Source organism: Cryptomeria japonica, chromosome 9, assembly GCF_030272615.1.
Source record: "Cryptomeria japonica chromosome 9, Sugi_1.0, whole genome shotgun sequence".
Lineage (NCBI taxonomy): Eukaryota > Viridiplantae > Streptophyta > Pinopsida > Cupressales > Cupressaceae > Cryptomeria > Cryptomeria japonica.
In genome coordinates, this window is record NC_081413.1 from 695741793 (window position 1) to 695766598 (window position 24806).

The 24806-nt window shown below is 39.7% G+C and overlaps 1 protein-coding gene across 1 annotated transcript in view; it reads right to left on the reverse strand.

Annotated features, from left to right (window-relative positions):
- LOC131073944 (ATP-dependent DNA helicase At3g02060, chloroplastic) overlaps positions 1–24806 on the reverse strand; it is a 228435-nt gene that overhangs the window by 184811 nt on the left and 18818 nt on the right. The window contains exons 2-3 of the mRNA XM_058010469.2: positions 13447–13672; positions 3514–3759 (exon numbers count right to left, since the gene is read on the reverse strand). Coding sequence (XP_057866452.2) covers positions 3514–3759; positions 13447–13672 — 472 coding nt within the window. The remainder of the gene's footprint in view (positions 1–3513; positions 3760–13446; positions 13673–24806) is intronic.

Below are 24806 nucleotides of genomic sequence, written 5' to 3' on the forward strand. Positions count from 1 at the left end.
TCAAAGACAAATTTAACTCCCAAACCTTTAAATCAGAATGAGTTTTTGAGGGTTTCTAAAATTCCTAAGTGTTTGCAGCTTGTTGAAAGCTAAAATTTTTGAGGAATCAGAGCACTCTGCCATCAAACCTTCAAAGTTTGCCCTCAAAATGAGGATTCTAATTTATTTTCTTCTGGTTTTGCAGGTTTTGGATGATGGTTGAGCATAATGAATGTCTGAACAGCGGAACTTTCAATCATATCAATTCATATTTGTGAGGAGTTATCTAGAGCTTTTTACCCTCCTCCCGTGCAACATAAATTGGCAGCTGAAGGTGGGATCATCACAAAAAACACAAATGAAGTTTCAGGCCAAATTCAGAGTTGAAGACAGGACCACGAGCAAGGTTCGTCCAAGCATAAAGATGGCCAAAATTTGGCTAAGTATGGGAAGAGCTATTATGACGAAGGCCTAGAGGAATTCTTCTCCGAATTCAAGACACTTGAAATAATCTCAAGGCATCAAGAAAGAAAAGTCCTCAGACTTGATGAGAAGAATTTCAGACTTCTTGAGGAGTTTCATCCGTACAACTTCTTGAAGGATTTCATCTCCTGAAGAAAGATTAAAGACGAGCTCCCAATCAAAATCAGATGGTGACAAGAAGAAATCAAATTTCCATACTTAGACAATTTCTTCACACAAATTAGAGAATTCAAGGAAGACATCCTATAGTGGGTGGGGTTTCACTGCCTTTCAGTGAATCTAAATCTCGCACCTTTGGGACACAAACAAGAATAGCCCGAGGCGAACTCTCAAGCATCTCGTTTTTACCTAAGAGATCCAACTCACAAGGATCCCCTTTACTCTGATCAATAGCCATTTGAGACTCAACAACCTCCACCTGCAACTTGTTCTGACTGTCAACAACCCAAACATCCATCTAGTCTATCTCCAAATTCTCAACAATTGTGTGCAAGCTCTCTTGATTCACCACTTGTTGATCAAAATCCTCCAAAACATCAAAGCAATTAAAAATTCCCTCAACCTACCTATTCTTGAACATCCTCTTTAGCCCTCTACCCTTGTTACTAGCTGAGACCCCTGCAGGGCTAATTTTAGGACACTTTCACTACAAATGCCCATATCCATGGGAAATTCGACATCGAAACATGAGAGCTTCATAATCAAGTTGTTGCACCCATGATGTGCAACCAACACGAATTTCCAACGAATCTGGCAAAGAATTGTCCAAATCAATTTCAATACAAATGCAAGCGAAGGATCTCACTTTTTTATCTAATGTTTGTTGTGATAGTCCCATCAGCTTACCCGACAACAAAGCAATCATGTGCAAAATATCATTTGTTTAGAATTCAAGTGAAAGCCAAGGGAGTCTCACCCCAAACTGAAACTCTTGAAAAAAAAAAGCTCCTTGAAAGGGTTAAATCCAATATGCCAAGGCTTGATGAGCAAACCCACTTGATCATAAAAGTAGGGTCGCCTTCAAAGGTCTTTTTTCGATTTGCAAGATAGGAAAAAACCACAGTGAAATAGCTATTGGTGGTCAACATCACCTCCATGTCCCCCTCTAAATTCCAAGTCCGACGAGCCCACGACTCCAAGAAAGGGAGAGAGACCCAAATCCCCATAAACATACAAATTAAAGCATGATTGTACAAGTAGTTTACATCTTTTGCAACCAAATCCAATTGAATCACCGAAACCAATCTATCTTGGCTCCACTCAAGGAAACCATTAACTCTTTGAGGTTTAGGGTCTTTGATCTTCAACAAACGCTCTCCTTGCAAAGCATTATTCAAAAAGTTAACAGTAATATCATGCCTACTCAAACCCTGTCAACACCTCATAAAAAGATAGATTCCCACTGGCATTCAAACCCTTTGCCAGAGCCATAATATAGAGAAAAGAGGCAATAGATAACAAAAGCAGCAACCCACTACACAGCTTAAACCCCAATGCAAACCCGCCAAACAAATCCACTCCATAGCGCACCCTGCAAACAAACAACCCCCAAACAGCTCCCAACCGCCTTGACTATCCTCCCACAGCTCCCATGCATGCATGCAGGATCAACAGAGAAGAAAGGTGAGACTGGGGTCTGTAATCCCTAGCCCGCGCAACTCTGTTGCACCCACACGCCATCCCACAATAGTTACTCCATTAATATTTGTATGTTTATTATTTTTGTGTTGTTGGATTTAATTGCTCTCTAAAACTTAGGGTGTTTACCCAAACGGATACTAATGGAACTAGTGCTTCATGCATGCTAGGACATGAGGATGCAACAAAGCCTTTAATATCAGCATAAAATGCTTAACAATATGAAATACAATGAAAATAGACGAGCCCACGACTCCAAGAAAGGGAGAGAGACCCAAATCCCCATAAACATACAAATTAAAGCATGATTGTACAAGTAGTTTACAACTTTTGCAACCAAATCCAATTGAATCACCGAAACCAATCTATCTTGGCTCCTCTCAAGGCAACCATTAACTCTTTGAGGTTTAGGGTCTTTGATCTTCAACAAACGCTCTCCTTGCAAAGCATTATTCAAAAAGTTAACAGTAATATCATGCATGGATGGGGCCTACTCAAACTCTGTCAACACCTCATAAAAAGATAGATTCCCACTGGCATTCAAACCCTTTGCCAGAGCCATAATATAGAGAAAAGAGGCAATAGATAACAAAAGCAGCAACCCACTACACAGCTAAAACCCCAACGCAAACCCGCCAAAGAAATCCACTCCACAGTGCACCCTGCAAACAAACAACCCCCAAACAGCTCCCAACTGCCTTGACTATCCTCCCACAGCTCCCATGCATGCATGCAGGATCAACAGAGAAGAAAGGTGAGACTGGGGTCTGAAATCCCTAGCCTGCGCAACTCTGCTGCACCCACATGCCATCCCACAGTAGTTACTCCATTAATATTTGCATGTTTATTATTTTAGTGTTGTTGGATTTAATTGCTCTCTAAAACTTAGGGTGTTCACCCAAATGGATACTAACGGAACTAGTGCTTCATGCATGCTAGGACATGAGGATGCAACAAAGCCTTTAAATATCAGCATCAAATGCTTAACAATATGAAATGCAATGAAAATAGACAACCATATATACACAGAATGCAAAAATTAAAAATATCATTAACACACTATCATGAACACCATCAGCATACCATAAGAGAAAACAAATAGCATAGAACATAATTCTTATATCAACATGATGTACATTTTTCTCCAGTCACGCCTAAACCACATAGTATGGTGTAGTAATAGACATGGGTGGAGATCCATATTACTGTAAAGAACTCATTAAGTAGGAACACAGGTAGTAGTTGTGTCAGTCTCACTAGTTTTGTCAGCAACTACATCAAAACTCAAAGTAAGTGAACTCAAAATCAAGTGTAAATCAAAACTAGGAGCAATGACACTCTTTTCTTCGTGGTTTACATCTTCAAATGGCCTTAACAATGCATCATTTAATTGGTAAAGATCAACCAACATACCTGAAATCTACTAAGAAATCCCACTTTGATATCAACAAATCCACGAAAGCGATCACATATAACCTCATAATGCTGCTTCGCCAAAACAATAGTGGGTGCTAGAACCATTGCTTGCTTTCCTGCCGAAACTGCAAAAAATATAGCTCGTAATGCAACCTCTGTTTTACCAAAGCCCACATCACCACATATTAATCTGTCCATGGGTGTTTCTCGCTCAGTTAAATCTGCCTCAACATCTGAAATAGCCTGCCATATTTCCAAGCCAATAATCACTCAGCATCACTCAAAATATAATGTTCCACAAGAATCCAACACCACAATACAGATATGGTAGATCTATGTAATTAAAAATATAAATGATAAGTATTAGATAGGTTTAACTCTGTTTTTCAAATCCAACATGCAAACATTCATTGTTTCATTTTGAGAATAATCTTTGTCCATAACTTTGTAATTTCAATAAAGATTCATGTTAGTATTGACAATGTAAGTCTACTGCATAAAAATCGTATTCTCAATGTAAGTCTATTACATAAAAATCTAATCGTATTCACAATGTAAGTCTATTACATAAAAATCTAAGTGTTAGCTCATAAAAGATAGGAATAGGTTATAGTTAGCAACTGATAGTAACAAGTACCTTCAAGAACAATAACAAATTCTCATTTTTCAAGGGCATGCCAAGCACTTGCAAGGATATCATTTCAGCCAGTCAATTGAAAAGAAAAAACCTGTCTATTTTTTAAATAATCTAATAATTAAACTGATCAGAATATATAGTTAGTGTCATGTTATAATTTAAAAACTTTGTCCTTTGTTGTATGAACTTCAATCGGCCTTAATGAAAGCAACTATATTTTATTTCTATGGCAACTCATATTTACATTTATTTTTCTGTTCCTTCTGCAGCATTTATATACATAAGAGAACATAAATGATAAAATTATAATAATTATTGAAACCTCACAAGCAACACAAACTCGCTGACCAGATTGTATTGGTAATCCTCTAAGTTACCGGTTCTTGTGGTTTTGGCTTGGGTCCGGGTCCTGGTTCGTGCCCGATCTTGGTCCGGCCCGGGTTCCACCCGGGTCCTTCCCAGGTGGCCGGGTTCCCTGTGGGTCCTGCGTCAGGAACCCGGCCACCTGGGAAGGACCCGGGTGGAAACCAGGTCGAACCCAGGAGGACCCGGGTGAATCCAAGAGGACCCAGGTGAATCCAGGAGGACCCGGGTGAACCCAGGCCCGTGGGTTCCCAAAAACGGGGCCCACGGGTCAAAAAACAATAAAAAATTATTTTTGTATGGATTGTATATATTGAAAATATATATAATATATGTGTATATATATAAATTTATAATTAATATATGTATATATGTACGGACGAACCCGTACCCGTACCCAAGAAAAAAAAAATTGCCGAACCCGCGAATCCGTACCCGAATCCGAACCTGAACCGGTAACTTAGGTAATCCTTAACTGTTAGAAAAATCGAAAATTATATGCATGTTACTTGGACTAAAAGATAAATTTCTAATACGAGCAAAGTGAACATGAACAGATAAGAATTAAAAATTGTGCCCACCTGTTGTGACCATTTCACACATCGCCCCATTAGAATGGGGACCCCCTCTTTTTCGCTTTTGTTTTGCCTGTTCTTCTCTCTGCTTTTAGGGTTTTGAATGAGTGAGTTGTCTGTCTGGGCTAGGGCTAAACCTTAGGGGTTTCTTTTGGCTGTTATTCAAGCTGAGTCCAGTCAAATTTTGAAAATTATTAAGTGTCCTCCCAAAGAGTTGCGACGATTAAAGTAAGGTGAACCTGTCAGGGGAGTCAGATAGGTCTCAGGTTAGGTCTAATCAGGGTTTTTTAGGGTAAAATCCAATTTTGACTAAGTGTTAGCATTTTGAAGGTGAAATTGTGTGTTTTTGCATAGGTGAGTTTTGATCAATTTTTTGAAGTAAGATGATGCCTGAAACACAAAAATCGCTTCTGACCCTTGCTAAGGGTCCAGGGCGAAATTCATCCTGAGTGCAAATTCTTGTTTTGAGAAGGCTTGCTAACTGGTTCTTGGCCTTGAGAATGACCTAACTCTGCCTTGTGAAGTGATTAGAGACTTAAATTTTGAATAATTTAGCCAGAAAGGGTGAAATCGCTCCTGACCCTCTTTCAGGGTCTAGGGCGAAAATGTTATCTAAGGCATATTTGTCACTGACTTTTCTAATTTGTTTTGTGCAGGGTCTTCAGGAGAGATGATTGGACGTGACTTGATGCTTTTGAAGATTTGAAGGCATAAAAAATGATGAATTTTGAAGGTTAAGGGAAAAATCGCTCCTGTCCCTTGCTGAGGGCCCAGGGCGAAATTTTGATTTCCCTCATCTTGCAGTGAAAAGGAACCAAGTGTTGGATATGAATGGAAAGTGAATAACTTTCTCCACCCGCCTGAAGCAGTTTTAACTCGAGATGATGAAGGATTTTGTTGGAATCATCAAAATCGCTCCTGACCCTCTCTGGAGGTCCAGGGCGAAAATACTTATTAGAGTCATTCCTGACCTTGTTTGGTCAAATTGAGATATCTAAGGCGTGGTGGAGGACAAAATGAGCATGGTGAAGCATCCAGACTTGATTGAAGATAATGAAATGATGGAGTTTTGCCCAAGAAAGGTAATTTCGCTCCTGACCCTCTCTCAGGGTCCAGAGCGAAATTCTTTATATACACATTTTTAGACCCTTCTTGGACATGAACTTTTATTCATAGCGTGAAACAAGATGAAATCTTCCCTAGCAAAGACATTTCATGGTGAAAAGTGAAGCATTTTGGCCTAGAAGGCAAAATTCGCTACTGACCCTCACTGAAGGTCCGGAGCTTGATTTTAAAATTTGCACTGTTCTTGCAGGATCAAAGTGATTTTATGATTGGAAGACATCAAGGAAAGCATGTTCTGTCCGTTGAATATAATTTGAGTGGTCAACAAAGGAGGAAATCAACCCAAAAAACAAAAGGCGCTCCTGACCCTTACTGAAGGCCCATGGCGATTTTTCAAGATTCTCCTCTTTGTTTGAAATTTTGAGGCAAAACCTGACTTGGATAGGAGGAAGAGATGATGTTTTATGCCTTAGAAGCAATTGGGAGTCTAAAGAATAAGGAAATATACCAAGAAGCAAGAAAAGCGCTCCTGACCCTCACTGAAGGTCCAGAGCGATTTTCTTGAAAGACACATTATTTTATCACTTGTTGGGCTTAAAGATTTATTCATAGCATGAAAAAGGAAAGTTCTTCCTTATCAAGGTGATTTCAAAGGGAAAGGTGAGAGAAAATAGCTTAAAATTGCAAAATTGCTCCTGACCCTCACTAAAGGTCCAGAGCTAGATTCTAAAAGTGCAATTTTCTTGCAAGGACAAAACAAGTTTTGTGATTGAAATGAATGGAAGAGGGTGTGTTTTGACCGTTGAAGATAATTTGGAGGGCTAGCAAAAGGTGGATAAACTTGAATTTGCAAAATCGCTCCTGACCTTCACTGAAGGCCCCGGGCGAAAAACCTAATATCCAACCTTTTCCTCCAAAATTAAATGAAGCTAAGCCTTGACACAAGTTTGAAATGATGTTTGAAATGCCTTGAGGTGGAATTGAGATGCTAAGATTGCAAATTTTGATGACAATAAAGAAAATCGCTCCTGACCCTCTCCAAGGGTCCAGGGCGAAATTTCCAAGTATGCCCACTTCCCTTGCATTTCGAGATAATATTTTTGTTTCCAAGACTCAAAAGGGAGTGAAGTATGATGTTCTACGCCTTAAAAGTAATTTGAAGTTGAAGTGATCAAGAATTTGTACAAAGGACTCAAAAGCGCTCCTGACCTTCACTGAAGGTCCAAGGTGATTTTTACAAAAACAACAACTTCCCTTCAAGATTACGCTAAGGCAAGGTTGTGCAAAGGTGGAAAAGATCTTCTAAAGCGTGGTGAACAAGGATTTGACTTCAAAACTTGATAATCCTAGGCTAAAATACAAAAGCCGCTCCTGACCCTCAGTGGAGGCCCAGGGCGAAAATCTTTGAAGTCCTTATTTTGCATTGCAAAAGCAAATCAAGCATGCATGGAACGAGTGAAGGAGATCATCGCTTATCCCACAAGGAGAGTTGGCAATTAAAGGATGAAGGATTGAGAGCAAAAGTGAAAAATCGCTCCTGACCCTCTCCAAGGGTCCAGGGCGAAAAGGTCCTAGTGCACTTTCCTCCTAAAGATCAAGTGAAATCAAAACTCCAATTAGAAATGCCATTTAATGCCTAGATGAAGTTTTGGGCAAGATAAATGAGGAATGCAAGGCCTAAATTGAAAGTTCGCTCCTGACCCTTGCCAAGGGTCCAGGGCGAAGTTAGTAGCATTCTTTATTTTTACCATATTTGAGCATTAATATCCTCCAAATTGCATTAGATGCCAAAACTGCTAACTTCGAAGCATTTGAAAAAATTAAATTAAATTGGCATTTAATAAAGACATATTGGCATTTAATAAATTAATTTTGAGCCTTAAAAAATCGAACTTTTATTGTTAAGGCATTTAAAATTAATTTTTGTGAAATTAAAATTAAATATGGAGCGCCTAAGGTCTTATTTTTATTTATTTTATCAAGTCGGCCCCCTATTTTGCCAAGTCGGCCTAGGGGGAGCAAGGTGGTGAGCGCTCTATATATTGGAGGTGTTTTTTCATCATTCAAATCATTCACTCATTGCTTCAAGTGCAAATTTGGAGAGCAAGAAGAAGGTGCGAAATCTGGTCTATTTGGAGCGAATTTATCTCAAGTGTTGGAGGCTAGAAGGAGGTGGAGTTGATTCTTGTGAAGGCTAAAGGAGGCGCATTTTGTTCAAGGGAGAGCTTTGATCTACATTTTGCCTAGCAAAATTCACCTATTTTTGCGTCATTTCTTAGAATTAGTACTCAAGTGGAGGTATGGCGTAATCACCTTAGCACCATTGTTGAAGATTTGAATTTTGAACTTTGGTTTTGAAAATTCTAAGTTTGGCGTAGTTAATTAGGAAATGATAACTCAAGATTTATCATGAAGTTTCCTAATTAAAATCCTAAATCTTCCTTTCTACTTTATATTTCTACACTCCAAGATATATTACTCATTGTGAAATGTTGTGTAGGTGTCAAGATGGCGACTCCAAAGGCGGGAGCATCTACTAGTCGTCCAGCTCTCATGAAGGAAGATCAGAGGAATGAAGAATTGGAGACCAAGATCGTGTCCAAATGGAGCAATATCGGAGATACCAACTTGGGAAACTTCAGTGTGAAGAAGTTTCGAGAGGTCCCCTACATTGGCAAGCCATCACCTGTCGCAAAGAAGATAATTGAAAGTGGCATCATCAAGGCGGCCGGTTTCCCTCCAGCAGTCCAGTGTCATGAGCTGATGATCGAGTGTGCCCGCCATTATGACTCACAATCGAGAGCGATCGTATCCAAGGAAGGAAACACTTTGGCTTACCTGTCAGAGGAGGCTTTAAGTGAGGCTCTCCATCTTCCAGGGCATAAAGATATGATTTACAAAAGCCTAGAAGGAGCCAGGTCAATGTATGAGGATGATCCCGACACTTGCCTGAATCTCATCAATAAGAATTGGTTGCTCAAAAGTCGTCCCCGCCTAAGCAAGATTCCCAACACACCACATAGGATCGACTTCCAGGAGGAGTACAGAGATTTGATAACTTTGCTCAATCGAGTTACAGGGGCTCCTCAGGCCTTCTACTTCGAAAAGTGGATGTTCTACTTCATCCAAGTAATAGTCCAAGGAAAAGGAACAATTCATTGGGCAAGAATTATTAGCCATTGCCTGGATGTGCAGTTGAGAAGACTAAAGCCTACCAAATCATTCCACATGAGCTCATATGTCATATATGCCTTGATCAGGAGTTTCGAGTATGCAGGGCTACCTCACAGAGGAGTGATCGGAAGAGGACCCGGAGAAGTGAGAGTTTGTGACTCTTATGTTCACTTACATCATCCTCCTAGAGGTGGCTACAAGTTAGTCAACGACACCTTCACGATGAACATCACTAGGATATTGCAAGGTGAGATTCATAATCGACTATCTCTGGATGCACAAGAACTTGTGACGAAGCATGGTGCATGGTTCATCCAATTTCAAAAGTTTACATATATTAGAGTTCATTGATGTCCTTCACCTCCCTACATGTTGCCGAGGTATCCGACAGACAGAATAGTGCTACTTGAGGTGACTAGACAGTTGGCAACTTATGCAAAGGCATTTAGACACAAGCATGGAAATGGAATTCCCGTGCCCATCATATTGGGGAATTCAATTGAGGTATGTCCTAATACTCAAGCCTTGGATGATGCAGAGAAGGAATTGGCTTTATATTCATTCACATTCTTTGCCTCGAGGGAGAATTTTGATCCTCATGGTTATATGGAGAAGACAGTTGGTAAGAGGTACAAACACGAATTTCAGGTAGAGGACTTTTGGATGAATCTCTCAAGTGATTTACAGGTTAAAAGAAAGATGCATTCCAGGCTACCCTTAGATCTTATCAGGAAATGCAAAGTTTATAGGGTAGCTGATCTAGCACAGGATAGCGGCAGACATCTCCAATCATCTTATGACAGAGAAGACAAAGCAGTGAAGATAGATTGGAATGAACCTGAGGTTTTGGACTTGAGGGCTTTGATGGCTCCAGTTTTGTCATGTACTCGCAGATGGGTGGATGTACAACATCTGAAGCTAAGAGAGCAGAACATACCAATGACTTTTACTTTGGAGGAAAGACCAAAAGAAGGAGGAGCGAGCGTAAGTGAAGATAATTCTCATCCTAGAGGCACAAAGAGGAAAGAAAGACTTGAGAAAAGAGAACCCTCCAAGAAGAAGCAAGAGGCCAATCGAGATCGCTCATCAGGCACATCTTCTCGACATGGAAAGAAGGCAAGTAAAGCTGAAGGACAAGAGAAGACGGTGCCTGAGGTTGATGAATCTATGGAGTCCGTGGTACAGAATGATAAACCTGAAAAGAGGCAGGCACCTCAGCATTCATCAAGTCAATCTCCCCAAGTTGATGAGCTACATGAAGAAAAGAATGATGATGAAGCGACATCTCCTCTCCGAGAAGATGAACCATTGCTTAAAGAAATACAAGTTAGAGAGACGAGATCCGCCATTCCAAATTGGTTGAAGGAGAGACTGACGAGGGTGATTGTGGTTGAAAATGAAGATGATGTAATTGACTTAGAGAGCCTTATAGGAAATTCTCAAGAAGTAACGGAGAAGAAGAAGGCCACCAAGATGTCCAAGGTGATCAGGGATGAGGGAGGATCCAGGAAATTGCAGATAGCTACACCAGTAGTGGACAAATATGAAGGAGAAATCCTTGCGGATGAGTATGATGTAGAAACATTTGAGCTTGGTCCCCTCACTACTGAACAGGCACTGGATGAGGCAACCGATTCATTTGAAGCACTTAAAGACAAGCTTAAAGAAGAAATGGAAAAGAATAGAAAGCTTGAGAGAGAGAGAGAGGTGCTTGGAGAGGTTATCTTAGCCATCTCAATCAACCCTTGGGACGTCAGGATCCAGCAGTATCTCCTGTGCAAACACTTCTCCTTGAATCAGTTGGCGAGGCAGAAAGAGTCAAGAGCTTGGTTCAACTTATGAGCTCTTGGATTGACAAATCCCACACAGTAGCCGTTGAATTTACAACAAGAATGATGAAGACAATCCACCGAGCTATCCAGGTCCTTGAGATCGTCTACAACCTAATGATAACTGTAGCCGCTTTCGCTCACACTAGAGATGTTATCATTCCTATTCTGCAAGTAATCAGGCAAACACCAAGGAAAATCCTAGCACAAGAAAAGATAATGGATGGAGGAGCTCATAACCTACTTCAGTGGTCAACTCTACTCCAGATGAAAGAAGTTCTTTTCGAAGATATCAGCACCAAATGCAATCAAGTTGAAGGTGTCATCCATCCAATTCAGGATAAGGTGTTTGAAGTGTTGTGTACCCTTCTTGGCAGGAGGATCGAAGTTGAGACGGATGTGGACCTTCAAGAGTTGGAAGAGAGAGTCAAGGTCATCTTTCGCAAAGATGAGAATGTCATCACAGACAAGCAACGGGATCTAATGTTCACTACTATGCTCCTGATTGAGAAGATCAAGAAATTCGAACCTGGATGGGAAGCTGCTCTTCTCACTACCTTTGATCAAGTTATCCACTTGGAGGAACGCATGAGGAATCTTCCTGAGATTCCCATAGCTGAGGTTGAAGGAATTGTGTCCAGATTCATTGCATATGCTAAGAAAGAACATTGGAAAGGGAATAAGGTTCTAGAAGAAAGGTTGTTATAGAATGATGTGGCATCTTATTTATCATTGGTCTATGTTTCCTCGACTTTTGTGCCAATTAAATATTTGGCTATGCATTTAATAATGTTCATCTAAAAGGGGAACTTTTTGTAACAAACCCTAATTAGGGTTTAGGTGTCAGAATCTCAACCGTTGATCTTCTTTTGATCTGGGCCGTTCATTGTAATTGAGGATGCTATATATACCCTCACTCATTTTCATTTTGTCATTAGATGATTATAGATTAGATGTTAAGGAGATAGATAGTTAGAGCTTTGGAGAGAAGAAAGTTATTTTGTAGCAAGATTGAGTAGTGAAGAAAGAATTTCAAACAATTGTTGTCTATTTTGGCTTTGAGATCAATAAAATATTGAAGTCATGGTGTTTTATTGCAATTCTTGTAGCTATCTTCATGGTTGTTTACTTTCTTGAATCATTCTCGGTCGAAGTAGTATTTAAGTTTGAAGGACTAAGTGTTGGGCTTGATCTTTGGTGAGATTCACGTTCCAAACCACTAGCTTCTTACTGATTGTAAGGACACCTTGTGTGGTCAACTGGAGATATTTAGATTGCTTGAACCTTCAATCATTATTGAACTATTGATATGTATCTTTATGGTAGTATCTATAATTCTTGATGATTTGAAAATCACCAATCACCTTAGAAGATCGCATCAATTCCAGTAGAGTTGTAAGTCCTTGGCAATATTGAAATTGGTAGAATCTTACCAAGTCTAGCCGACATTGAGTCATTCTTAGGATTAGATTAGAATTCATCTCTTGCAAACCCTATCTTTTGATCTTTTTTTAAGAACCTGTTAGCTTTAGGAAAATCCTGTTCCTGCAGATTGAAAACGTAAGGCCCCTTGAAGAAACAGCATTTACAACGACCACTGGTGCTTATCCACACGTAGAGATCCTACAACGAAGAACCTTGAAGTCATCCTGATTGATCCTTTTTCGCCATATCTTCATCATTCAGAGGCTTTACTCAAGAGAGGATAAGGTACCCTTGGGTATTTTATTCTGTGTTTGATAGTGTACAAAATAAACATCAACACCACCTAAACTGAAAACATAAACAACTCATAAATATATATTTCTGGAAGTCACCTTAAGCAAAATTGTGATCGTGCATTTTTTAGAAATGCAATGAGCAGAGTCTTTGTTCCGCAACAAACTAGAAGAAAGGAAGGTATGTTACTTTCACTAACGCCATTCACAGGACAGAACTTGTTAGGAATGGCCAATAGGAAATAAACAAGGCAGAAAGAGGAAAGAATACAACAATACAAAATTTGACAAAGCAGATATTTGACTGAGATAATTAATCCTTTATATTGACAAAACATAATATATTGCATCATTTCAAATATTGTTACAGCAGTACAAACAAGGCAGAAAGAGGAAAGAATACAACCATACAAAATTTGACAAAGCATTAGTTGACTGAGATAATTAATCCTTTATATTGACAAAACATAATGTATTGCATCATTTCAAATATTGCTACAGCAGTACATTAATCTACAAATAAAACAATGGGCAAGGTGAGTAAAGAGCTACCTGGAGAGAGACTACACCTGCTGTTGATCTGAAGTCGGCGTATATGGAAATTTAGCTGCAAACTCATTATAGCCAGGACTCTTTGGATATGGCGGTCGCTTCTGCTTGAGTCGTTGCATGTATATCTCCATCAAGTCAACAACCATCTTCTGAATGGCTATTTTTCCTTTCATCTTTCTCTTCTCCCAGGTACTAGTGTCGCCTAATTTGTTCAATGTGCGTGGCTTCTTTGTTTCATTAGGTCTGAAAAAAAGTTTTATGGTAAGGCATATTTATCATGATGATAGAGAACAAAACTGAACCAAAGTCAACTCAGCACCCTTGACATAATATATATCCAAGTTTGATCTTGCCAGAAACATACAGAACAGTCAAACATATAGATATTGAGTCTCTCTGCAAAAAATGATTATGCAATTCGCAGTCATGACATTCTAAATCTGCTTATTAATCACAAGACGACAGTGATTAAACCATAAGAATATATTATTTTTCCAGGTGCTTAATTGGTTACTTTCATTTTCTAGAACACAATTATGCACGAGGATGTAACCTATAACAACTTGAGCCAAGAAAGACTCTAGTTTTGCATTAGTTTTTAGAATTAGTTGTTAGCTGTCAGCATATGAAAATCCATCCTTTTTGCATGCATGAAGTTCATATACAATACATATTCATTTGGCTGACATGGTATCAAAGCTTAATGAGTCTGGGTGCCTGTGAAGGTAAGAACTAAAGTTTTGTTGTTTTGTCATTTCATCAAGCAGTTGGTGGATAGATATAAGCCAAGCTAGTGACCCTAGAGCTTCTTTTGTTGACTATGGGTGAGCCAAGACAAAATTTTAACTAGGCACTCTTGAAAATAGCCATATGCTCAATTTGAAAATAGCCATTCAATAGGCCGTGGTTTTCAGCATAGGTACATTTTTTTGACAAAATTCCTGTGTAAATCCAACTTTTTTCTCCACATGTCTGCAGACAAACCATCCAACAAGTTGAATTTTGACGGGTCTTCCCATGGCAACCTAGGTCGAGCGGGACGGGATGGTGTGATTAGGGATCCACGTGGGCGCCCGATCCTCGCTTACATGGCAAACCGTGGTGTACAAACTTCCAGCATGGCCGAAGTGGCCACCGTTTTTCACGGGCTTGATGTGGCTAGGGAGATGGGCCCTAGAAAACTCGCTGTTGAAGGTGACTCTCATAACACCATCATGATGCTGAATGAGGTGGCTAGGCCAGACAGGAAGACTGCCCCTCTCATCGACAAGTGTCGTGCCCTCCACATTAATTTTGATGAGATTAGATTTTGCCACGTGCAATGCAAGGAAAATAGGGTGGTGGACAAGTTGGCTGGGCTTGGCACGATGGTTAATAATTTGAAAGTTTGGTTCCAAATGCCCGAAGTACCCATTGTGGCCCGTGCCATGATCTCGAATGACATGCCCATTAATGATGTGTAATCCCAAGATTACCTTTCTAGTATTTTCTATTCTTGCCCTTTCCTTTCCAAGCTGGATAAGGTGACGAGATTTTATTTTTGCTAGTACTCATCATTGTTCCTTTCAGACCTGTCGCTTTCTCAATTTGGCCTCTAGGTTTGCGAAGATGGGAGGAGATTTGAACCAAATTGAACCAGATGAATGCTTTGAGTTCAAGAATAATGGTGAACTTTGGAGCAAGGTGATTCAGGGCAACTTGGACTCCTATGTGGAGGGTATGACCGGCCATGATCCCAAATTATCTACGGCATTTGTTCAAGCCTGGGATAATGGCGCTGTGAAGATTGGGAGTATTACCTTTGTGGTTTTCAAAGTGACTGGGTTGGCCCTAGATGGCGTTGCCTTCCACAAAAAACCTAAGGGGAATTATAAGGAAGATTTCAACCGTTTCTTTGAACCTGTAAAGGGGTCTCTAAACTCCAACATGGCTACAATAGAGAGGAGCTCCCTGGTATTTGGAAGGAGGCTGCCCTGCTCTTCATGAAAACTTCATTCTGGATGGCAGGAAGAGAAGATTTCACCTTCAGCACTTCCCTATGTTGAACCAACTGCACCATGAGGTAAGAATGAACTTTCCTTACTGGGTTTTATCTTCCTTGTCTCAATCTATTTCTAGGGTTGTTGCCAAAGGTAAACCCCCCCTTCATCAGGGTCTTATTCGTAGGCTGTATTATTTTTATTTGGACCAAACCCCCTCAAGTGGGATCCCCACTGTTGAAATCGGGTCCACCTACAAACCCAACTTGTATGTTGACCTCATTGTCACCCCGTCCAACTCTGCTGAAGTGTCTCATTCGAGCCCTAAATTGCCCACTAGAAAAAACTGAAATATCCCCTGCTCCTAAATGACTGAATATGCAAGGAATATCGTCAAACAATTGGCTGACAACCTGTTGTTCTGGTTTTCTGTCTGTACAACCTGCATGTTATGCAGTCTGGACAGCTAGTATAACTTGCGAGTTATGCTGTTCATGGCTCAAGGAATTTTGTCAAACAATTCATTCACAAAGTCTCAGTCTTCTGATCATAGTTTCAGTCTGAGTCAATGTTGTTTGTAGCACTGAGGAAGCTTGTAAATGATCACATTGATTGTCTAAACTAACAACACTTTGCATAATTACTTCAATCCAACACCACTAACACATATTCATGACTTTCAAGGGTGGAATGAATGTCTACAGCTAATAGGCATTTAAACAAACAATTGGCATACCACTAGATGAATAAGTACATGTAAGATCTGAATGCAACCTTATTACTTTTTGAAACAATAGTCTCCTAACAATAACTTTAATGAATGCCAAATATTTGTCTATTAACAGTGAACTTCGGAATGTCTGAAGACTTATGACAGCCATTAACACCATGCATACAGCTGAGAAACTCTTAGAGATTTTGATACCAAAATGAACCTGGTAGAATCGCCTAGCTGAGAAATGGAAGAAGCAATCAATATCCTTTGATTTGGAGCCCTCACAATGCCAATTCATCTTGTCTTCTAAATCGCCCCTGCTGCAAATATGAATGTCTGCGAACAATTATTTATCAGCACTGTAGTCTTCAATTAACCCCTCAAAGGGTTCGCTGACCTCCTTTAATCACAGCCCTGTCACCAACTATTAAGTATGATGCTAAGATGTCAGCCTTTCATGGGTGGTTTTGCTGGTTTTTTGCTTTCTAGTGGTTCTGTTTTTTCTGGTTTTGTTCCTGTTGGTTTTTTAGTTTCTATGTTGGTTTTCGGGTGTCCCTGCTGAGTTTTTGCAATGTGTTAGTGGGGGGTTTTTTGGCTGGCTACGCATCCCCCATGCGCCCCAGGTGTCGCTATGTGGATATGTAATGGTATGGGCCTATCCTGCTTTTATTAATCAAAACAATCCAACAAGATGTAAGATGGATCCTCTTCACAATTTTGCAATATTGTTTTAAATTCGTTTGCAAGCGAAATACAGAAAACCAAAAAAAAATTCACCATCCTTGCCTTTTTGTGGGGGCAATTCAAAGTGTATGTTTGTCCCTTTTCTATGCATTTTGCCAGTAGGTGGACTGAGATGTCCTCTATTTCCTATTGAAATTTTGGCTTATTTTGTCATTGCATAGGAAAAACTATCATATTTGAATCAGCCCCTTTCAACTACTAGAACACTAGAAAACCCCTTGCTTCTTTTCTTATTTCAATTTTAGCAAATTTTCTCTCAAGTGGCAGGGACTACTATGATGAATTTCTTGTTGACAAGAGTGCAAACGCATGATGGCAAGAATAAAGCCCTGTGGAAATTCCAGATTAACAACATCTTGACTATGTGAAACTTGCTGATGATTGTCCTTAGCACTGAGAGTGAACCTACCAAACCTAACAGGAAAGCATTCAAAGACAAAAATCGAGAGGGTTTGTATAATAAGCCTATCTGAAACTGACAAATTGGTTTCATACATTCAAAGTCATTGTACCTCAAAAAAGCTTGGGATTAATCGAAAGTTTTCTACAAACCCCTAATTAAACTCAGGTGTTATTCTCTACACATCAATTGTATTCTTTGAAAATGAGTGAGTAGCCATGAACTGAACTCCTCATGAAACTTCAAAAGATCTAATTATAAGAGATCAACACATGCCTTATCTACTTGTTCATACACCTCCCCATTCCACCCTATAGCTTCGAATGATGATTGTGCTCAAGTGTGTTTCTAGGCACAAAAAAGCTATGTGGTGTGCATGTAGGTGTAGGAACTAGCACTCGACTTGAAGTAGATGAAGTGAAGGTCGATGTGCTTTGAATGCGTAGACCACAAAGAGAGTCCACTATGCCTTGACATGTCATATCTTCATCTGATTCTAGTTGATCTTGAGGACGATGACTCATAGATGTGGATGTTGCTACGGTTGCACTTGTCTTCTCCCTTTATAATTTTTTCTCTTCAATCAATGCAAGGTGGGCATCGTATCTCTCTTTATCCCTTCACTAGTGTTTCAACAAGGCTTCACATCACAATGAGTAATGCTTGCAAGATGGTATTTGAGGCGATTTATGCCTCCCTGATATAAGTTTGTGCATCTCATGCAAATAACTATTCTAGGTATCAATCCTTGTATGGCATATTTCCAAGAAGAATCCCTAGTTCCAACAGGACGAGTACCTATAACTGGAAATGGCATCAATTGGGTAGAGCCTTAGCCTAAACCTGATCTAGAAACTTCTCTATTAGCCATTGTACAATATATTTAACCTACACATTCAAAGTGAAAGCACATTCAAAATAAGTAACCTAAATTCAAAAAAAAAATCACTAAAAATCAGCATAAAATTAGTATAAATTAGTTTAAATTGGTAAAATTTTGATATAATCTAAAGATTCCAAACATTTTATTCCAAATAAAAAAGGTAAAAATCAACAAAAAAAACTTGTGTACACAAAAAAGGGCGAAATTCACATTTTTCACCTAATTTACTCGTGAAATGCTAAAATTTGAAATGCAAGACTTTGATTAGGTCAAAACAAACATGAGCTCGCCTTCCGGAAGATTTTGGAGTCAAGAAAACAAGGTACTCGAGTCCTAATTAGAAAAATCGCTCCTGACCCTTCCAAAGGGTCCAGGGCGAAATCATCAAAAAGCCTATCATTCAACCTTGTTAGATTGAGTCAAAGGCGAGTTACAAGATTGTGAAGACAAGGACATCGGAATTTGCAAATCTAGGTTGTGAAGATTTTGATTTATGAAGTGAGCAAGTCGAGATAAGGGGTTCAAACCATCACTTTGGATATTTTGATGCCTAAGGAGGAAAGAAGCTTTATTAAGCCTTGATCAAACCTTGACATTCCTAAGCTAACCCATAATTTTCATTAAATTCGCCAATTTCAAGACATTTGGGAAGCTAAATCAAGTTCACATGAATTAAGGCATTTGCAATTTAATTAATTAATTTTTAAGCCTTAAAATAAATAAAAAATTCACCTTTCAAGCCTTGAAATTTATTTTAAAATTTTAAAAATTAAGGTGAGCGCTCAAGCCTATTATTTTGTTTTTTTTAAGCAAGTCGGCCATCCTTTGAAAGGGATTTTGATTTATTTTATTGCTAATTTGCTAAGTCGGCCTCATGGAGAATTAGGGTGAGCACCTGTTGTGACCATTTCACACATCGCCCGATTAGACTGGGGACCCCCTCTTTTTTGCTTTAGGTTTTGCTTTCCTTTTGCTTGCTTTTTCTCTCTGCTTTTTAGGTTTTTGAGTGAGTGAGTGGTTTGCCTGGGCTGGCTAGATTAGGGCTAATCTTTGAAGCTCGTTTTAGGGTTTCTTTCAAGTTGAGTCTAGTCTTGTTTTGGGAGGTTGTTAGTCCTCTGCCTGGAACCTCAAGTTTGCCATAGTGAAGCATGCCTTTCAGGAAAGTCAAGTTGGTTAGATCAGGGGACAAGGTGAATAGGTCTCATGTCAGGTTAGGTCTAGTTTGAAGGTTTTCTTGTCGGAGTCATGTTTGTTTCCCGGTTTGAGTCAGTTGAGCAGAGTCAGTAATCAAAGGAAGGTCGAAATGGTGAATGATAAGCGAATGCACCTGATGATGACTGGAGGCATTTTAGAAGGGTATGACCAAAATTGTTGACTTTTGAGACATGATGGAGAAAGTTGTCATCTTTTGCATTAAAAGAGAGTTTTAAGCTTTGATGTGATGAAAGCCAGTCAAGGACAAGATTTTCGCTACTGACCCTTCCAAAGGGTCCAGAGCGAAATCTCCCCTTCTTGCCTTCTCTTGGCCCTGAAAACCTAGTAAAACCCTACCTGGACCCAGTTGAGTGATAGATTTGTCCTGATTGTGAAGCAAGGGAGTTAGTTTGATCAAGTTTGATGGAAAATGAGGTGAACCAAGGTAAGATCTGGCTTGAGATGTCAATTTCGCTCCTGACCCTTCCAAAGGGTCCAGAGCGAAATTTTGAAAAGCTCTCATTTTTTTGCCTAGTGAAAAGCAGGATTTTGATGGGGATGCGTGAAGGAAGGTCTTTGTTTACCTCTCAAGGAGATTTGGAGTTCAAAATGTCCAGAATCAAGCCTAAAATAGGATTTTCGCCCCTGACCCTTCCAAAGGGTCCAAAGCGAATTTCATCCTAAACCCTATTTCTTGCCTTGGATAGACTTGCAACCTTGTTCCCAGCTTGGAAAATGATCTAACTTTGCCTTGTGAGGTGGTTTGAAACTTGAAAACTGAGCAATTTGGCCTGGAATGGAGATTTCGCTCCTGACCCTTCCAGAGGGTCCAAAGCGAAAATCTTATTAGAGCCTATTTCTTCCTAACTTTGGCTAAGTTTTGATGTGCAGGGTCTCTTGGAATGAAGATTGGACATTATTTCATACCTTTGAAGATTTGGAAGCATGTAAAAATGAAGAACTTTGGACAAAACAGTGAATTTCGCTCCTGACCCTTCCAAAGGGTCCAGAGCGAAATTCCCAAAAGCTCTTATTGTGCAGTGAAGAAGGTCAAGTTTTTGGCATGAATGAAACAAGAACAACTTGCTTTTGCTTCTTGAAGATGTTTTAACTTGGAAAAATGAAGGATTTTTCCCAAAAGGAGAATTTTCGCTCCTGACCCTTCCAAAGAGTCTAGGGCGAAAATTCCTCAAACACCTATTTTCCTTGCAAGGTCAGGACAACTTTTTGGTTTTTATGACTTGAATGGGTGTGAGAAGGTGTGTTTTTGCCTTTTGAAGATGATTGAGGTTGAAAAGGTGAAGGAATTGAGCCTAAGAGAGATTTTCGCTCCTGACCCTTCCAAAGGGTCCAGAGCGAAAATCCTAAAAACTATCCTTTATTCCAAATTTTGGACAAAACTAAGCTTGGACTAGGGTGTGAGAAGAGGATTTGGATTGCCTTAGAGTGGAATTAGGTTGCTAAAATGCCAGTTTTGAAGCCAAGAGAGAAATTCGCTCCTGACCCTTCCAAAGGGTCCAGAGCGAAATTTCCAAATTCTCCTTTTTCCTTGCAAATTTAAGACAAGATTTTGCTTTTCATGACTTGAAGAGGAGTGAGGCAAGATGTTTTATGCCTTGGAAGTGATTTGAAGATTAAAGGATTGGAAAATTGCCCTAAAACCTAATTTTCGCTCCTGACCCTTCCAAAGGGTCCAAGGCGAAAATTCCTAAATACCCCATTTTGCCTTGCAAAAACAAACCAAGCTTGGGTGGAGTGAATGAAGAAGACCATTGCCTAGCCTTGAGGGGTGGATTGAAGTCAGAATGATGGAGGAGTAAGACTAAGCAAGGAAAATCGCTCCTGACCCTTCCAAAGGGTCCAGGGCGAAAAACATCAAAGACACCTTTTCCTCCAAAATTCAAGTAAAACTAGGCTTGGATTATAGTAAAAGAAGCCATTTGGAATGCCTTGAAGAAATTTAGACCTTCAAAAAATGAGAATTTTGAGCTCAGGAGAGAATTTCGCTCCTGACCCTTCCAAAGGGTCCAGAGCGAAATTCCCAAAAGAACAATATTTCCTTCAAAAATTGATAAGCCAACTCAGTGATGGAGATGAATAGACCCTGGAGATTGCCTTGGAGGAGGTTAAGGATCAAACTAAGGTGAATTTTGACTTAAAAAGTAAAAATCGCTCTTGACCCTTCCAAAGGGTCCAGGGCGAAAATCACATTTTCATCTAATTCGCTCATGAGAAATGCTAAAATTTGGAATGCAAGACTTTGTCAAGTCAAAACAAACATGAGCTTGCCTTCCGGAAGATTTTGGAGTCAAGGAAACAAGGTATTCAAGACCTAATTGGAAAAATCGCTCCTAACCCTTCCAAAGGGTCCAGGGCGAAATTATCAAAAGGCCTATCATTCAACCTTGTTTGATTAAGTCAAGGGCAAATTGCAAGATTGTGAAGTCAAGGACATTAAATTTGCAAATATTGATTGTGAAAATTTCAATTATGAAGTGAACAAGCCTGGATGTAAAGTTCAAACAAGCCTTGAAGTGGTTTAGACCTTCATCATCTTGGATATTTCAATGCCTAAGGAGGAAAGAAGCTTCATTGAGCCTTAATCAAACCTCAACATTCCTCAATTTTCACTAAATTTGTCAAAATTAAGACATTTGGGAAGTTAGATCAAATTCACATGAATTAAGGCATTTGTAATTGAATCAATTAATTTTAAGCCTTAAAACAAATGAAAAAGAACACCTTTCAAGCCTTAAAATTAATTTTAAAATTTTAAAAATAAAGGTGAGCGCTCAAATTCATTTATTTGCTTTTACAATCAAGTCGGCCTCCTTCTAAAGGGGATTTTATCTTATTTTATTGCTAAAAACCTAGGTCGGCCTCATGGTTAATTAGGGTGAGCGCCCTATATAAGAGAGGAGTGTTGTAGCATTTTCAAATCATTCATTCATTATTCTTCTCATGCGAATTTCAAGAGCAGATTGGAAGAGTGAATTATACCAGATTGGAGGCGAATTTCTTGCTAAATTGGAGGCTAATTTCCAGAATTTGCTAAGTGGTCGGAGGCTAGTGGAAGGCGAAGTTCTTTTGAAGGTCAATTGAGGCATAATTCATCCAAAGGGAGACCAAAATCCAATCCTTATCCAGCAAAATCTGATCTTCTTTCTTCATTTTTTCAAGGTTGATAGTTAAGCATTCGAAGAAAAGGTATGAAGAATCAAATTTTTGAAGTTTCTATTCAAGACTTATTTTGATTTCATAGCAATCTTTTAAAAGTCTAAGTCTTGAAAAATCTAATTTCCATTCATAATTAATTTGAGAATTTATAATTCTTGATTTATCATGTCATTTTCAAATTAATAAATTATTCCCTTGAAAGGTCTTAGATCCTATGCTTTAAGATATTATGCTCAAGGACTAATTTTAAGTTTTTGTGTACGCATCAAATGACGACCCCCAAAGCCGGAGGATCTACTACTCGGTAGGCTCTCATCAAGGAAGATCAAAGGAGTAACGAATTGGAGACCAGGATCGTGCCCAAGTGGAATAATATCGGAGACACCAACTTAGGAAACTTCAATGTGAAGAAGTTTCGAGAGGTCCCCTACATTGGCAAGCCATCACCTGTTGCAAGGAGGATAATTGAGAGTGGCATCATCAAGGCTGCAGGTTTCTCTCCTGCAGTCAAGTGTCATGAGTTGATAATCGAGTGTGCTCGCCACTATGACTCACAATCAAGGACGATCATAACCAAGGAAGGAAACATCTTAGCCTACCTTTCAGAGGAAGCTATAGGCGAAGCTCTTCATCTTCCGGACCATAAAGACATGATCTACAAGAGCGTGGAAGGAGCAAGGTCGATCTATGAAGATGATCCTGAGTCTTGTTTGAACTTCGTCAATAAGAATTGGTTGCTCAAAAGTCGGCCTCGCCTGAACAAGATTCCCAATACACCACATAGGATTGACTTCCAGGAGGAATACAGAGACTTGATAACTTTGCTCAATCGAGTTACAGGTGCTTCTCAAGCCTTCTTCTTCGATAAGTGGATGTTCTTCTTCATACAAGTGATCGTCCAAGGAAAAGGAATGCTTCATTGGGCTAGAATCATTAGCAATTGTCTGGACGTGCAGTTGAGAAGGCTAAGACCCACCAAATCATTCCACATGAGCTCATATGTTATATATGCCTTGGTCAGGAGTTTCGAGTATGCAGGGCTACCTCACAGAGGAGTGATTGGAAGGGGACCTGGAGAAATAAGAGTTTGTGATTCTTATGTTCAACCGCATCATCCGCCTAGAAGTGACTACAAGTTAGTCAATGACACCTTCACGATGAATATTACCAGGATATTGCAAGGTGGGATTCACAATCGACTGTCTCTGGACGCACAAGAGCTTGTGAAGAAGCATGGTGCATGGTTCATTCAGTTTCGAAAGTTCACATACATCATAGTTCATGGGTGTCCTTCACCTCCCTACATGTTGCCAAGATATCCAACAGACAGGATAGTACTACTTGAGGTGACTAGACAGTTGGCAGCTTATGCAAAGGCATCCAGACACAAGCATGGAAATGGAATTCCCATGCCCATCATACTAGGGAATTTAGTTGAAGTGTGTCCTAATACTCAAGCCGCCGAAGATGCAGAAAAGGAATTATCTCTATACTCATTCACATCCTTTGCCTCGAGAGAGAATTTTGATCCTCATGGTTATATGGAGGAGACAGTCAGCAAGAAGTACAAGCATGAGTTTCAGGTGGAGGACTTTTGGATGAATGTCCCGGACGATTTAGAGGTCAAAAGAAAGATGCATTCCAGGCTACCCTTAGATTTCATTAGGAAATGCAAAATTTATAGAGTTGCTGATCAAGCCCAGGATAATGGTAGATACCTCCAGTCATCCTATGAGAAGCAAGACAAAGAAGTGAAGATAGATTGGAATGAGCCCGACGTTTTAGACTTGAGAGCTTTGATGGCTCCCGTTTTATCCTGCACTCGCAGATGGGTGGATGTACAGCATCAAAAGTTGAAGGAGCTGAATGTATCTGTGACATTCGCCTTGGAAGCAAGACCAGAAGAAGGAGAGGCAAGTGTGAGTGAGAATGCTTCTCATTCCAAAGGATTGAAGAGGAAAGGAGGACCTGAGAAAAGAGAGTCTTCCAAGAAAAAGCAGAAAGTGAATCCTGGTCGTCCACCAAGCACATCTTCTAGGCATGAGAAGCAAGCAAGTCAAGGAGAAGATCAGAGGCAGATAGTGTATGAAATTGATGAGTCTATGGAATCCATGGTACAGAATAATGAGCAAGGAAAAGGACAGACACCTCAGCATTCATCAAGTCAATCCCCTCAGGTTGATGCTAGAGAGCAACAAGAAGAAAAGAATGATGATGAAGCAACATCTCCTTTCAGGGAAGATGGACCTCTACCTAAAGAAATACAAGTAAGGGAAAGAAGATCT